Consider the following 17,324-nt stretch of genomic DNA (forward strand, 5'->3'; position numbering starts at 1 on the left):
TAAACCTTCTGGCCCCGAGTCCTGACTTTGAGGTGTGACTTTGCATTACACAGCCTTCTATGAAGTCAACCGTTTCTTTCTAGAGGAACGTAGAACTAAAATATCCTGGAAAGGGCTACAAGCCAATAAGCTGAGAGTAAGGCTAGCTGGGTCATTCCACTCCTCACTAAACTGACAATTGCAGAGCTCAGGAGTGGTGGGGGATCCCCTTTGTCTTGCCCCTCCTGTTTGAGGGGTGGTTCTTTTGCCCAGCTAGGAGGAGGGGTGAGACAGCCTTCCTAGCTTCCTTTTTGGGTTAATTGGTGTTCCCTCTAGTTATTCCCTGTTTCCTTCCCCTCCCAGTTCCCATAGCAACTGGGCTATAGCAGCCAGAACTTGATTGAGACCTGTGGTGGCCCTACTGAGGTGGGGAAAGGAGAGCACTGGTTTCCTAACCACCTTCTAGTCCCCATCCCTGCTCCCTCAAGGATCTAGTATGTTCCACTCAGAGAACAGGGCATAATGGAGAGGGCTTTTCTGACATGGCTTGAGTTTGAGGATTCTGAAACTGTAGAATAGACCTTATTCTTCTCAGCTGTCTTCTCATATCTGGCCCCTGGTGTCTGAACCCTAGTTGAGGATCCAGTTGCTGACAGGATTTTTCAGTAGGAAGATTCCTGGAGCTGGAAGGAAGATTCCTGGAGTTGGAAATAGAAAACCAGGTTTGCAGTTACTTTCTTTACCATGATTTTATGTGATTATACTCAAGTTTTTCCCCCTTTTAGACCTTAGTTTCTCCATCTATATAATGGTAAAAACTGACTAACTTTCTCAACCCTGGCTGCATGATGAAAATTGCCTAAGGACATTTTCCAATTACAGATATGTGGGGTTCTGCCTGCAGGGATTCTGACTTTGTTGGTCTGAACCAGGCAGGTAGGGTGTGTGTGTGTGTGTGTGTGTGTGTGTGTGTGTGTGTGTGTGTGTGTGTGTGTGTGTGTGTATTCCTTAGTGGTCTTGGTATACAGTCAGAGTTAAGAATCTGAGAGCAAAAGGCCTCTACAGATCTCTCAACATTCTTTACCTGGTTCTAAGATACTTCCTCCTCTTCCTACAATGCTCACCTCAGAAAGCCCTTCTATCCCTTTCCTATTCTTCCAGAGGCGTGCCCACGCCACCTGTCACAGCCAACTGGAACAGGCATCAATTACACTGATGAGACAGGACAAGGTATATAGGATGATCTTGGGAACAGGGTTTCAGAGTCTAAGGTGGGCTTATTGCCAGGTGGTAGCATTGTGAGACAGCCTATCACCTGAGACATGTCCCAGGCTACCTTAAAACATATGGTCCAGCAGTGGCTCAGCTGGCCAGCTGTGGGGCCTAAGAATTAGATTACCTCTGAGCTCACTGTGGCTCTTCTACTTCTATTCCCCTCATTAGCTTCTTGCCTGTTCCTGCCTCACCACCCACAGGCCTGGTGTCCTCCCCAGGCAATCTGCTCACCCACTTGTTGCCATGGTGACTCCAACTGGGGGTGTGAGGACTGAAGGGGGGTCGGCTAATTAAGGAGAAAGGCCATACTACCACTGTTAGGCCATCCCTTCTCCCTCCCCCACTTCTCAGATGAAGGGAGTGCCCAGACTCTATAGTTTGTTACTGAGCTAATTGCAAATGCCTGTGAGGAGAGCAGAAACGTCACTGGAACTCCTCATCTAAAAGCAGGAGCACTGGACTGGAAGAACGAGGGAGACTCTCACAGGGCCCTCTGAGCCCCAGCTCCACTGATGAGCACAGAGCAGGAAGCTGATTACACCTTTGGGGAGAAAGTGGGGTGGGCTCTTGGTCCAGGCTGCTAGAGTGGGGCGGTGGCTGGACAGAAATACATCTTGGCACTTAGGGGCCCAGAAGGGGGAGGGAGTTCTTAGGTGCTGAGGTCCTTGGCTCTTGAGATTTTACTTTCTTTTCTGCCTCACTTCTGCTTTTCCTTTCCTGGTCTAATCGCTTCTGTTAGTCCACGTATACCCATTCATCTCTATATCTTTGCTTAAACTGTTGCCTCATTGTCACATCCTATTTGTAAAAGTCCTTCTTTGAGACTAATTTTGGCTCTATTTTTGAGACAGGCGCTCATGTATCTCTGGCTGGTCTTAAACTCACTATGTAAACAAAGATGACCTTGAACTCTTGATCCTTCTGCCTCCACCTCCCAAATGTGAGGATTATAAACACACTACCACATCCAGTTTAAACTGTTCTAGGGATTGAATACAGGCTGGAGTTACAAGAATGTACTGCACCTAGTTGATGGCATGCTAAGGACTGAACCAAAAGCTTTGTGCGTGCTACCAAAGACTCTACTAATTGAACCACATTCATATCGCCCAGTCTCAATTGCTATCTCCTCATTGAAATTGTTCCCAGTTTACTATTATCTTAGCCACAATGAACCATAATTCAACCGTTGTTGTGTAATAAATCATATTTCACGGATTATGAGGTGTGTGTACTTATGAAATTGGAATTTTCTTGAGAGAAAGGACCTGCTCTCATTTACTTATCCTTCAGTCATAAGATTTTGAAAATTATATTGTGCTGAATGCACAATGGCTAGTAAAGAAGCTCATGATCTTATATGTAGCTGACAGTTTAGTGGAGTTGACAGAAACTGAAACAAGGGTGCTGACAAAGTAGTATCTCTGGTGAAGAAACAGTTAAGAATAATTAAGACAGTGTCCTCTGATGAGAGTAGAGAAAGAGGCACTCTTAGCAGAAGTGATATTTAATCAGAGCCCCGAAAGAGGTAAAGGACTCATGTATAAAAAGATGGGGTGAAGAACATTCCAAGCCAGGAGATCACATGTGCCAAGCCCAGAGACAGAAAGAAGTAGGGCACGTTCAAGAAAAAAGAAATAAACCTGTTTTGTGTATCAAGATGGGCTTGAAGAGAGATAGAAAATGAGGTTGGAGAGAGGTGGCAGAGGTGTGCAGGGCTTTGAAGTCTGTGCTTAGACATTAGGCTTTTAGTCTAAATGCATCTAAAGGACTGAAGTTCCGGAGTAACATAATTTGATAGCAGCTTGATTCCACTCTTATTCTCATGCAGTAAATTGGAACAAGCAGAAGTGGAGGTGGGAGGCATCTGTCACCCAGGTGAGAGATTATGATGGCTTTCAAAAAGGTGTGGTTTTGGCTCCCCCTCTCCTGGAGACATTTGACTAAGGCTGGGGACATTGTTTGAGAGGAGACATTGCTAATGGTATCTAATGTGTAGAGGCCAGGGGTGCTACTCAGTACCCTACAATGCACACCACAACCCCCAAGACAAAGAATTATATGTCCCCAAGTGCCTCAAGTTTTTCTGAGAAACCATAGACTTGAAGAGAGGCATATTATGCAGCAGGGGCACTTTCTCACTAGAACCAGTGCCTGGGATGGGGTGGACTAGATGAAGGGAAGAAAGCACATTGATGGAGCAAAACCGCAAAGAAAGATTCCAAAAGCGATGGATCAGTGTCTGAAATGCCTGATTCAAACCAGGGCTGCAGCCAACAAGACAGAGCCTGGATTAAGTAAAGCTCAAAGACACATGTGTGCCTGGTAAGGCAGATTCCAGTTTTTATTAAAAATAACCCCTCACATTTGTATTGCCCTTTTTATAAAACATTTTCATATGCACCATACTATTTAATCCATAATAGTCCAATGATGTCGAGCATGAATTATTCTCATCTCTCTCTTGAATTTAGAAGCTTAACACCATCAGCAAAGGAACTGAGATTGGCCTCATTACTTATAGGTAACCTTAGAGGAGTCAAAACGCTTCTTTGAACCAAGTGTAAAATGATTGAGTTGAATGAGATGATTGGTAATGTTCCTTGTATTGTGATGTAGGGTTAGTTTTGTGGTTTTGGCTAACAGTTCTAAATCTTCGATGATGGTGTGTTGGGAGCCCTGGCTTTGAGAAGGAACATCTTAGGGTAAGATGTAGACACTTCCAACAAGGCCTCTTCCAAACTCTGGGGTTAGGGTGGCTTAGCCCCATAGAGAGACACAAGAACCCCTCCCCCACATGCCACAAGGACTGATAATGTTTCCTTTCCTCCACAGGCTGTCTACAAGGCCTGGTTGTGCTCAGAATACTTCAGTGTGACCCAACACGAATGCCAGCACTGGGTGCCCTGCAAGCAGTACTGTCTGGAGGTGCAGACCCTGTGCCCCTTTATCCTCCCTGACAATGAAGAAATGGTGTATGGAGGCCTCCCTGGCTTTATCTGTGCAGGTAAAATCAGGACACTGGGGAAGAGGGGGGTGAAAGTGGTGGGGGTCAAGGGGAGTCAGGCTAGTGGCACGGAGAGTGCTAAGAGGAGTGGGCAACAGGTCCCCAGTTTGAGATAGGGCCAAATGGAACAGGACAAAAAGACCAGAGTGGCCATATCTACACAGAATATGCTGAGCCACGAGTCATTCTGGAGAAACTGATTAGTCGCTGGAAGAAGGGAACTTAGAAGGGAAGATGAGAGGGCTGGCAGGGAGGGTTTCTTGAGTAGGACTACCTGAGTCTCAGTGTTAAACATCCCTTTTCCATATAGGGCAGAGCCATCGGCCCCCTAAGCACTCACAACACACACACCCCTTCCTTATCCCTTGGCAGGGTTGCTGGATACTTCACCAAAGCGGCCGGAAACCAAGTGCTGTGATGTGCAGTGGGTGTCCTGTGAGTCGGAGAAGAAGAAGTTCAAGGAATCTGAGCCCCCCCAAACCCACCACCAGCAATTCCACCATTCCTATTTCCACCACTACCACCAACAGTATCACCACTACCACCCCCGCCATGAACCCCCGAGCCGTGTCAGCAGCAAGCCCTCCCTGCTGCCGGTCTCTGGGGGCTCCTGCCTCAGTCCCAGCAGGATCCGGCTCTGTGTTCTTGTTCTCATGCTCCTCCATACCGTAGTGTCCTTCTCCAGCAGCCAGGGGGGTGGGGGACTGGGGCTGGAGACACTGCCTGCCCTAGAGGAGGGCTTGACACAGGAAGAGTGACAACAGGGAGGGAGGACAAACCTCCACCACACACTGACATCAGCTCCAGCCCTGCTCCAGGTGTGGGGGGGGGATGGAGCACCTCCCATGGGATGTGTGGGACCAGATGGAGGTGGGGGAGAATTGGGGGATCCGATATTACCCCCAATCTACCCCTTCCCTAAAAGCAGCTCCAACAGAATGGCCAGAGGGCCTGCAAGGAGCTGCAAAACTCACCCAGGAGAAAAAAGCAGGAGCAGCAGGGGTCCCCTCCCAAGCCCAATCCATGGGGCTTAGTAAAAAGGGAGGGGAGTAGGGACTGGAATTGCCCACTCCTGCCAAGAGCCCTGACCCCAGGGAAGGAGGCTGCTTACCCAGCCTCCTTCTCAGCCCTGCAGGGAATGTTGGGGGCACCGAGGGGAGTAGACCTCCCCCCTCCACATTCCTTTTGTTGCCAAGATCCTTAATTCCCTCCTGCCCACACCCCTACAGGTGACGGCAGACAGTGCGGTTGCCCTCCTGCCAATTCAGCACACCCTGAGTGTGGGGCCGGCACAGGTGAAGCTGGGGCATGAGGCCCACAGGGCTGAAGCTAGCAAAGTGCCCCAGTTCAGCTGCTCCCACCACCCTAGGCAATGAGAGATTGGAACTGGATATGGAACGGGTAGTGAAAGAGAAGGAAGATACGGAAGGGAAGAAGAAAGGGGAGAGGTGGACAGAGGGCCTGAGGAGATAGATGGGTGGACTACTGATGCCTGGCTTTGGGGAGGTGGGTGATTAATGTTGAGACAGGCTCAAGAACGGCCCCCCAAATCAGAATGAGGTGCATAAGGAGACCCCTGGGGGAAAAGCCCGGGAGCCAAAACCTAGAAGGCTGAGGGCACATGGTTGGACTGCCGCTGTCTGGAGGGCCATATCTTACAGAAGGTGCACACACTCCCTAGGGCTGCTCTTGCCCTGGAAATCTTGGCCTTGTGGCCACAGACCTTTCATTTCCAATCTCCATAGGGAGGAGGGACTTGAGCCCAAGTGCGTCAGGCCTGGCCTGGGTCCCCCACACTCCCCCATCTTGTCCTAGCCCAGGCCTCCATGAAGGAGAGCCTGGTGGTGTTTGCTGCCCCAGAGCTCTCCAGAGATGAGCCTCCCCTACCCCAACCTGTGTCCATCCCCAGCCTACCAAAGAGTATTCATCCCTTCCCATCCCTGACTTTGTGGCCTATTGTCCCACTGAGGGACAGCTAGACTCCTCCTCACCCTTTAGTGGGTCCCTTTCTCTAGCCACTCCTTACCCTTGCTGGACAAAGTTCAGAGACCGGCAAAAAGACTCTTCCTGGAGATAATGTGCTGCTGCTAACCCTTGGCTGAGAAACTTGTTTAGTCAGTCTAGAGGAACCAATGAGAGATGAGGCTTGAGAGCCTTTGGCCTTGCACTGATCTGCTGGGGTGTTTCCCCTCCTGTTTGGAGGACACATTGCCTGGGAATCTAAAAGCCAATGAAAGTTGACAAGAACAGGAGCCAGATTCTTTGTGGAACAGACAGGCCAGGGGCTTTAAGATCAAGAGGATGAATAAAGGATGACAAACCTGGAGCAGCATTACAGAGAAACAGGTGAAGGTAAGGGAAGGAGGAGTTGAATCTTTAGGATGGATGGAAACCCCCCTAGTAGATAAAGGTTCCTTCATTCAAGGACCATGTTTGGGACCCAATCAGCTTTATGAGCCTATGAAGCCCTTCTCTGCCAGTTTACTCATATCTCACAGCCTGTCCTCTGCCTGGACCCTGTGTCCTCCATCTTTTGGCCCTCAGCACTTTGGGCCTGGCCACATACCCCATCCCTAGAGTGCTCTTTTCAGCTGGGGAGGGTAAGAGGTGCTGGACCCTTCCCAGATGTGCTTATGTATAAGCAAAAGGTGGGGGCTTGCGCTCCAGAGAGACCCCAGTACTGCCTTCTAACTCCTGCATCCTCAGGAGGGGAAAGGACTGGGCAGCAAAGGGGGACAATATGGTCCCAGGGAATGGACCCTTGGAGACTCCCATCCTCTCTTCGCCCTCACCAAGTGCCCTGGAGACCCCTGGCTCAGACCAGCCCAAGGCCTTGCCCAGTGGCAGGGGAAAGGGGCACCACACTCCACCTCAAAGTCATTTGACTGTCCCCATCTCCCTAACTCCCGATCTTCACCACCTCCCCAGCTGCCCCTGCCTTCTGTCACCGGAAGCAGAGCCGGGCAGCTTTCTTATGCCATTTTCTACACTGTGCTTCATGAGTAGGACTTTCTTGCACTAGTTCCTGTAACTGAGTCTCCAAGCTGGTTCCCTAGTAGTCTCCTAACCCTTACTCCTTTCCCTGGCTATGGTTCAGTTGTCTCTGCCCTCTACTTTACCTGCCTCTGTGTTTCAGTGAGAGTGTCTGTGTGTACTGCTTTCTGTTTTGTTGCACTGTGGGGCAGGGAGCTGTCTGCTCTTGTTTAACCCCTTAAATAAATAAATGGTAAAACTTGATAACTCTCCCTTCGTGAATTTACTCTGTAGAATCAAACATGCTGCTCTAGGAAACAGTCTAATGTCTGAGGAGGACAATGGCCTGGAAGATGCCAACACTTTTGTTAGTTCAAATCTCAGAGGGGGCAAACTTTGTAGTGTACCATTCTAGACAAGGAAATCATGAAGCCATCCACTGTCAGTGGTTCAGCCAGTAGCTGTTAACATGAAGGTCAAAGCTGAGGAAAAGTGCAGGCTCAGCTTGGAGTGGTAAGAACATGTGTGAAGAGCATATGTGAAGGCCAAAGCTCAAGTCCAGGGTTTTACTGTGGGAACGTGAGGCATGTGACCAGTCTTTATTCTGAATGCAAGGGAAGCCAGGATTCCTAAAAGCTAATCAACCACCCCACCTATGGGCACAGCACCAGGTTCATCTTCCCATTGCAAAAGCAAGAACTACTCAGGAATTGCTGCTGAAGGAGCTGTGCAAGGGCCTGTGTCACCAAGCCTCTTTCATAAGAATGGAGGAAAGGAGAGCATTAGACTGAGCTTCCAGATTACTCTGCAAGGAAACATAAGCCCCACCCCTAATTTCCTTCAAAGCGACAGAGCATGACACTTAGTGATGGCCTTTGAAACCAGACTGGATATGAAAAGTTGACACACAGCCTTATTGTGAGAATAGGGTGATGTACATAATCACTTCACATAACAGCTCCATCTCAAATCCTGTCATCGCTGTACTACCTATCAAGCCCTTCTCATTTCCACCTTGAATCCCACTAGCCCATTTCAGATCCTTGGACTGTGATAATAGCCTAACTATTGTCCAGCTAATCTCTTGTTCAATTACTCTGGCTCCAGTCAATCTTCTACTAAGCACAGTTCTAGGTTCTGTGGGGGAATTCGATATAATGGCCACGTTTGTGGCTGGAGAGGCTGGAGAGATGGCTCAGTGAGTAAGAACACTGACCAGGAGGGGACTGGTTCAGTTCTCAACACCCGCATAGTGACTCACAACCATCTATAATTCCAGTTCAGAACACCTAGCATCCTCTTATGGCATCTGTGGACACCAGGTATAGGCATGTGGTGCATATACATACATGAAAGCAGCCCTCTCATACGCATAAAATAATAATAATAATAATAATAATAACTAGCATGTTTGAGTTTCCTAAAGGACACAGCTAATCTTCCTAAAGCTGATATACTGCATGACTCCAAAACACCAACCACACATACACATGTGTACACACATACAACATCAAAAATATCAGATGGCTCCTCAATGCCTGTAGAATGAAGGGAAAATTCTGAACATGACATCCAAGGCTCTTTGTTTTCTGACCCTATCCTACTAGTGTACCATAATGCTGCTGTAACTCAGGTCTTAGCTTATTTCCAGCTGGTCGTTCCTGGAATGAGCCCTACACCTTCTCTTCTGCCCTTTGTTCTCGTCTGTTTCTTCCTTCTGGAATGTCTTCTCCCCCATCACTGCCTTCCCGATGTCAAAATCCAGCTTAAATATCCTCTCTGCCGCAAACACTTCTACATCCCTTCTTTTCTCCAGCAGGAAATAAACTCTCCCTGTACTTTGATAATGCTTTGTACTTTTATCATGGTACTTATCACATCCTGCCTGCATTCAGCTTATTCATTCATTCAAAATATACCTATGGAGCAATTACAATATGCCAACTGTGCTGGATGCTGGCAGTATAGCAGGATGGATGCATTCTAGACACACAACATAATTTTGTAAATTAAATTGTAATATGCTCACTATAACATCGGCCAAACACATGTCCAAGGCTCTATTGGCCTTAGGCATAGGACAGAGAGATGGACTCTCCATAAACTACTACCCACGAAAAGTCAAGGGGTAGGGAATATGCGTCTAAGGGTATAATGGCTGTGGCAAACAAATAGCTCTACAAGCTACCTGAAACAAGCTAGATCATCAGCCTGCAGCAACCTCCTTATGTGTACCCCTCTATCCAGACCCAGATCCAGACCCTGAAATTCTCCCGCTGGTCAGTGCAACTACATCCAACCTCCATCTCTTAGCACAACATGAAGGCATGGAGCAGGGAGGACTTCAGTGACCTGAAACCCTGGTCATGCGTCATGCTCACCTGGAGAGTATTAGCACAGGCCCCACCAGCAAAAAGTCTAATTAGCGTGTAGTGAGGGTCCCCATTTCAGCACTGTTTATCAAACTCCACAAGTGGTTCTAATGTGCAGCCCAGCCTGAACATCATCAAAGAAGGGATGTTCATGCAGCTCCATGAAGTCCTTGTTATCTCAGGATGAGTGGTGCTAGAAAAAGGCCAAAATGAAGCCTCTTGAAGTGGGGATGGGACTGACATTTCATGGTAGTCATAGAAAAGGGAAAGTCTTGACTGGGACTTTCACCTGAGAAATGAAGTTTGAAATATCTTAATTTCTTATTTAAAATGTATAAATAATTGAAAATGTGTACTAATTCTTAGACTGAACAAAAAAGTGACTCAAACATTGCAGTGTAATGCAATTTTCTAGACCAAAGTGCATGGGAGAATAATGTCAACTTTTGTGGCACAGTCATTAGCAAAGTTTTGTTTTTCTAAAATTAGAGAGCTTCCTCAATTATCCAAAGGACATCCTCAATTCTGTTGAGAGTTGAGTTGTTCTCTTTGAAACCTCAATCCTGCCATTACCCAGGTCAATTTGCCAGTGGAAGCTAACTAGTCTATCTCTGCCAAATCTTCATTTAGCAAGTATTTGATGAGACATTATAGATGGTCTCCAATATCATTTTCATTGATCTCATGAAATCTTACATTGTCTTTAAGACTTGCAATTTCATCCCAAGAGTCACTTGCACTCTGCTATACAGTGCAATACAACAATTAATGAGAGACTAAAGATGATCTTAGCATAGTGGATGCAGATAAACAGTTGGGATGAGCAGAAAGAGGAGATTATGTGAGACTCAAAATAGTGACCATTTTATTCTATGCTGACTTTGACTTTGAACCCAACATTCATAGAGTCCTTTTCTCCTTTTGGGTTTGGTCTCTAAGACAAATGGATGGGATTCGATGTTAAATAGTTAAAGAACAACTCAAAGTAACATAAATGAAGGTCTTAGGTCCAGTTACTAGCACAGAAGACACTGGGGAATTAAAAAAAGAAAATGCAGAAGTCCATCGTGGCCACAGATTCAAAGTTCTGTCCTACTGCTACTATGTTATATCATCAGCAGTGTGGCAGGTTACACAAATCTATTCACTTACTACTGAATGCCATGAGGCTAACTGCTTTGGAGTAAAGGATGAGTGTCAACAGGTTACTCAAACATGGTATCTTCCCTCAAGAGCTCCTGGCTTGTATAGGGAAAAAACCCTGAACAGAAATTTCTTGAAATGCCTGTAGATTCTGAAAATGTCTTCTGTGCCCATTGGTGTCATCTAGTTCAGGCCACTAGTGACTCAGACCAGAGTCAAAGATGCCTCACAAATGACCCATTCAAAAAACAGACCTGGGATCTGAACAGAGAGCTCTCAAAAGAAAAAAATACATCCAAAAATATCTCAAAAACTGTTCATCATCCTAAGCAAATATAGAAGTGAAAATAAAAACAACTCTGAGACTTCGTCCTAACCCAGTCAGAATGGCACAGACCCACAGCATAACTGACATCAAGTGCTAAGGGGGTGTGAGGAAATTGTCAAAGTTTCCGAGGGTGTACCCTTCCTGCAGCAATCTTCTAAAGATGAAAACCACCTCATATGTTCCTGATAACCAGTCTCCTTGTTTCACAGCACACACAGAATAAAATCTGAACTCCTTTCCGTGGCTCGCCAAACTCTACACAGTCAGAAGCAACCTGACTTACACTCCCTCCTCCTCACTTCTGGTCACCCTACCTATCTTCTTTCCCTTTGCTATGCTTAGCTTATTTTTGCAGTTCCTCAGCCTCAAATATTCTTCCCCAGAGTTTTGCAAGGCCGACTCTTCATTGTCAGGTTTCAGCTCACATGTCAATTTCTCAGAGGGTTTCTCTTGACTACTCATTGTATAGTAGTGCCCTTCTTGTCTCAAAACTCTAACATGCCACCCTGCTTCTTACACCATCTAGACTGCAACTGTTTTAAATGGTAAGTGGACATGGAACAATGGGGTTTACATGCACTTCGTTGGTTTTTACATCTTGTTTGTTGTCTCTGCCCTTGAATGGAAGCTCTAAGGCAGACAAGGACCTTTTTGTCATTTTTGTAGTGCTTTAGTCAATATCCACAGAATGAATGAAGGCGGAGGTGGTAAAGGTAGTTCATTTGAGTAAGAGAGAGTGGTTTAGTATGTGCAGAGTCCATAGCAAGAGATGAGCTTGAAAGATTGACTAAGGTAAAAACATGGAAGGCCTTGAAGGTAAGGAAATCTGGGCTGCCTTCACATCGTGGCCCATTGGGAGCCATGGAAGATTGTTGAGCTTGAGAAGAATATTATCAGCTGACCTGAAGCAGGATTCAAGTAGTGTCACGTCCTGGATGGATTGGTGGAGGAAGTGAACGGAGGGTCCGGTTTAGAAAGCTCATCGATCACAAATTATCCGGCCTTTGCACCAGCTTTCCTCCAGATGCTTCTCCCAGGCTGTGCACCACCCAGCTCTCAGCTCTTCCGGGGCAACGGAAAAGCCCTAACTGCCTTTCCCGGACACCGGCCGCTGGGTGGCGCTGTGGCTCCTCCTACCCGGGCGGGAGGCGCCAAGGAGGCAGAGGCGCAGCCGCTAAACAAGGCCCAGGCGCGGGGGTCCACTGCAGCCCGCCCTGCCGGCCTTCCCTCGTTGGCCTCTTTTTCCTTCTTCGTGCTTTCCTCATGTCTGGGCCGTTTCCCGCCTTCATCCGCACCCAGACCCTCGATTGCCGGCTTTCCTCCGCCTCTGGCGGCCTTGGCTTTCCCTCAGCCCTGTCAAGCCAAAGGCAGGCTGAGGCTGGGTCATGGGCGGGGCGCAGGAGGCTGGGCAGGAGCACAGGCCTCGAGGCCCCTGAAGGCCAGGGCCTCCCGGAACCCATGTCATGCACTGCAGCTCAGCGCCTCAGAGCTTCAACCACAGTCTGGGAACTGGCCGCCCTGTCCAGCCAGGCTGGAATGCTAAGTTGTGCTGGGCAGCATGAGCAGCCTTTTGGTGCAGAAGGAAGAGAACCACTAAGGGGCCAATTCACTGTGTTAATAACTTGCCTTTCCCCTTGGCGATTACAACAAGAAGCCAGTCAGTCATCATCTGGGATTCCTTTGGCGCCTTCCACTCTCCCATCACATGATCCAGATGGTGTCTGGATGTCTGTCTGTCTCTGTTTCTTTCTGTGTGTCTTTCCCTTTCCCTCCCTCCCTCTCGCCCTTCCTCCCATCTTGTCTCTTGCCTCCCGCCCCCTCCCCCGTTTGCCTTGCCTCCTTCCTCTCATCCCCTCTCCCTCTCTCCTCTCTCCTAGGGATCCATCATTATGTCTGCTATTTTGTTCCCAGATACTCATTCTTTGCACACCTACATCCAGCCTCCTGCCCTTGAAGAAAAGACGCCCTGGCACAGGGCCAGGAGCCTTCTAGAGCTTTGGACTGGCTTCCTGCGCCTGTAATGGTTCCCACTGGTTGGAAAAAGCAAAAGCTGACATTCAACCCTCCCCCACACACACCCCCCTTCCACACACTGACCACACCATTTTGGTCAGTAGGCTTCCACTCATATACTCAAAGGCCTACTTTGGTGGCCTGCCCTGAGTAGGACTAGAACAGTGGGAGACTCAGTGGGAACTCTGTGCAGGATTTCAGAGGCATCTGTTAACAGTCTTCTCTCAGGAGTACATTGTGACAAGACTGGAGACCATGTGCCTGCCTTCCCAGAGCACCGGAGAACATCTACATTCTTTGTGTTGTCCTCTCCTATTCACCTGAACTGCTCGACTTCCTTACTTTGACCCTTCAACATTTTCCCCTGAGGACCTTCCTAGTGCTTACTGGAGGTTCATTCTCAGCAGGCACACACTGATCTCATCACAAAGTTGCTGATGACATGCATGATCAAGTTTCTCCACAATGTTGAGCCTCACTTTCAACAGGTTGAAGAAAAGATATATCCTCTCTCTCTCTCTCTTTCTCTTTCTCTCTCTCTCTCTCTCTCTCTCTCTCTCTCTCTCTCTCTCTCTCTCTCTCTCTCTGTGTGTGTGTGTGTGTGTCTCTCTCTCTCTCTGTGTATGCTTTACCTTGTTGAACATATTAACTATAAGTTAATATGAAAAAACTTAAAAGTGGAGTCCTTGAGGTAGCTCAGAGGGTAAAGGCATTTCCCACCAAACCTGGAGACCTGAGTTTGACTAGGATCCACGTGGTGAATAAGCAAAACATTGCACATATGCATTGTGGAACCTGTGTGTCCATGTAAGCACACACACAAATAAATACATGTAATAAAAATTCAAAAACTAAGCCGGACATTGGTGGCCCATGCCTTTAATCCCAGCACTTGGGAGGCAGAGGCAGGTGGATCTCTGTGAGTTCCAGGCCAGCCTGGTCTACAGAGCGAGTTCCAGGATAGGCTCCAAAGCTACACAGAGAAACCCTGTCTCAAAAAAAACAAAAAAAAATTTAAAAACTGAGAGTGAACAAATAATGACAATGAGATATTTGTTCAAGCACTTATGGTAAATTTCAAAATGCCCCAAGCCTTGAATTCCAGAGACCAGTGCCCATGATCAGATATAGCCATAGATGTGGCCTGGTGGATGAAAGAGCTTGGAATCAAAGATAGAGCTCTGGGAAGGATGTGATGACAGAAGAAGACAGCTCATCATGCCTGGTTCCATTTCTGGGTAGCTTTCCCTGGGAAATGACATCTTGTCTATAAACAAGCTCTACTGCTAAGAATATCCTATTTGTACTGTTCATGTACACACAGTGTCCCCGCTGATCCTCACAATAAGCCTGTGCAGGATAGATTACTATTTGGGGATTACAGGTGAGAAAACAGACTGACAGACACCAAAGATCCACCCACTCCAAACAAACAAGCCAACAAACCAGAGTCAGAACTAGCCAGGCATGGTGGTACATGCCTCTAATCCAAGTACTTGGGAGGCAGGAGGATAACTGCAAATTTGAGGTCAGCCTGGGTTACTAGAGAGGTTCATGCCAGAATGGGCTACCTGGCAAAATGCTCTCCCCCAAACCCAAGGGCTAAGGATGTAGCTGAGTGGGAGTGCACTTGCCAAGCATGTTCAAAGCCCTGGGGTCCATCCCCAGCAAAAACAAAGAAGAAGAGAAGTAGGAGGAGGACCAGAATGAGAAAGTAACTCCAATTGTCAACATCTTTCTACCTCTAGTATTGAGGCTTGAGGCCTCTTATGGTCCCAAAGTTAGGCCAAGTGACCCAGCTCTGCATCCTCATCTAGTTCCCAAGAGCAATGGAAACAGTAGGCAGTATGACTACAGCCAGGTAAAAGGTTTGCTCCTGAGCTAGATCTTGCCTTGGAAGGAATGCTAACAAGTAAACTTGGCCAGTGTTGAGGTTTGTAGGACCATCACTGACATCTAGCCTCATTCCAGAGTAGAGTAGAAATCTATCCAGGAAGCTTCCAGCAACATTTAGTTTGGCTTGGTAGTGTTCATCTCTGTAGTACTCATGTTACAGTTAGGGATCTGCAGTAAGTGGCTGTATAGTATAATGATTAAGAGTATAGCCTAGGGTTGTATCTAGACTGCTACTTGATCTGTGTGGTTCTGGGGAGGTTACTTAAATTATCTGAGCTTTCTCTAGTTCATCTGTAATATGGAGATAAACAACAGTAATCTTATCTCCCTGAGTTACAATCAACATTATTATATATTTGGATCATGTTTCTCCCAACTCCTCACAGATCCTCCCTGCCACCCAACTTTATGTCCCTCCCCTCTCTCTCTCCCCACAAAAATTAAAATAAAATAAAACAAAAATGGCTGGGTGTTGGTTGTGCACCCCTTTAATGCCAGCACTCAGGAGGCAGAGGCAGGTGGATTTCTGTGAGTTTGAGGCCAGCCTAGTCTACAGAGTGAGTTCCAGGACAGTCTCCAATGCTACACAGAGAAACCCTGTCTCAAAAAACCAAAAAAGACAATAAGACAAAAATATGCCTCAATTGGAGTTCATTTTATGTTGACCAATTATTTGTGGGCTTCTTAGTTAGGGGTGGAGCCTATGTACAAACTCTTGAACAGTGCCTGCCACATAGAAAGTGCTTTTTCTATTATTTTTCTGTACATGCTGGGGAGAATTCGTTTAAAGCCAAATTTCTGACTTCTCCATTAATAGATGGCAGTGCTGGCAGCTAGAACTGAGTCTGCTCTGGAAGTCAGCTCCACTGTCACACCTTCCCCTTTGGTCCCTCGCTGAAGCTAGGTGTCAGATGCCATCTGTCATCCTACATGAAGCTGACTTCCTGGATATTCATTATCTGCCTGGCTTCTAAACGTAGTCTGCCATCTCTGGCCACTGCTTCAAGTGATTCAAGGAGCAAAAAAACTGTCACAAAATGGGAATTGCTAGTTAGTGGGTACATCTCAAGAGACCTCCTGTACCAGGCCAATCTGATGTTTTTGGCTTCCTTTTTCCGTAATGTTCCAGAAAGCCATTTAGCTTCAGAAGACAAAAGATCTGGGAGAGCATCAAAACTGGTAAAGGGCAGCAAAATGAGGACATAACATTCCAGAGCACTCTGCCCTGCCACCTCAAAGTTGACTTTAAAACGTGGCACAAGCAATCTCTAATAAGATATGCTTACACGTGTATACCTCTGTTGAATGGTGTGTACATGGTAATAACTGCTGTAAGGTTGTGAATCGGAAATAGGTTTGATAAATGTTGATGAATATATACAATGGCATATTATACAGCCACTTTAAAGAATATGAACTTTTGCATTTCTAAGGGGAAAGAATGGAAAATACAAGTGAATATACATGTGTACTTTTTAATATATTCTTTCATATTCTTATTGAATTCTGCATTGTTAACCTAATAAAAATGTACCTCATTTTATTAAGTCCTCTTCAATATTCTCTCAAGGGGACCTGGAATTATCTTTCATTCAAGGAAGGCCCCACAAGAAACAGCCAAGAACCTGTACTATTCAGAGTTTCGATTTGTAATGTCATTCACATAGTCAGCACTCTGTGCCCAGGTGTGTTTAAATCAGGCCCACTTTTCAACTTCTTGTCTGGGTAACTTCCTCTCTTTGGTCTCTAAAGCTTTGTGGTGTGGGTCACCTCCTTGGCACCCAGATGTGAAGACTTCTGGGGACTGTAGTCAGAGAGCAAAGGGTAAGAGCAGTGTACCCAGAGACCAGGCTGCTGTGAGTCCTCTTGCTACAAAAAACTTGGAGCCATCTGAGATGGGAGCATTGAAACAGCCAAATGGCATGCCTCTGGTAGTACCTCTTTTGCCTGAGCAGAGGCCCACAGTTCAATGGGATGCAGCTGAGCCAAGCCCCAAGGCAAGCGTGAAAGGCCCCAAGGCATTGTGAACACAGAAGAAAGAAGACAGTATCTACCCTTTCAGGATCCATAGTATTCATTCTGGAAGCTTCAGTGTTGGAAGAACTCTAGAGAGATAACCTGTGGATGGCTTTCACCCAGAGTTCTAATATGCTCTTTGGCTTCAAGCATAGATTTTGGGTAGCAAGTGAGAGCTGGAACAGTTGATTTCCAACTACTGAGTTGGCACAAAGGCACCTATGATTCTGTTGATTCAGTTGACTTTATAATAAAGTAAATGACATAAATTTGAACCCAAATGAACATCTTTCTACTTATCAGATATTGCTTTCTCTCTTTT

The 17,324-nt window shown here is 46.7% G+C and overlaps 1 protein-coding gene across 1 annotated transcript in view; it reads left to right on the top strand.

The window, feature by feature from the left end:
• Fam155b (family with sequence similarity 155 member B) overlaps positions 1-7,498 on the top strand; it is a 28,861-nt gene extending 21,363 nt beyond the window's left edge. Inside the window, exons 2-3 of the mRNA XM_005081157.4 lie at positions 4,090-4,261; positions 4,634-7,498. Of these exons, the coding sequence (XP_005081214.2) occupies positions 4,090-4,261; positions 4,634-5,019 (558 nt within the window). The 3' untranslated portion in view covers positions 5,020-7,498. The remainder of the gene's footprint in view (positions 1-4,089; positions 4,262-4,633) is intronic.
• The last annotated feature ends 9,826 nt before the right edge of the window (positions 7,499-17,324 follow it).

The sequence above is a fragment of the Mesocricetus auratus genome, unplaced genomic scaffold (assembly GCF_017639785.1).
Source record: "Mesocricetus auratus isolate SY011 unplaced genomic scaffold, BCM_Maur_2.0 Super-Scaffold_100003, whole genome shotgun sequence".
Lineage (NCBI taxonomy): Eukaryota > Metazoa > Chordata > Mammalia > Rodentia > Cricetidae > Mesocricetus > Mesocricetus auratus.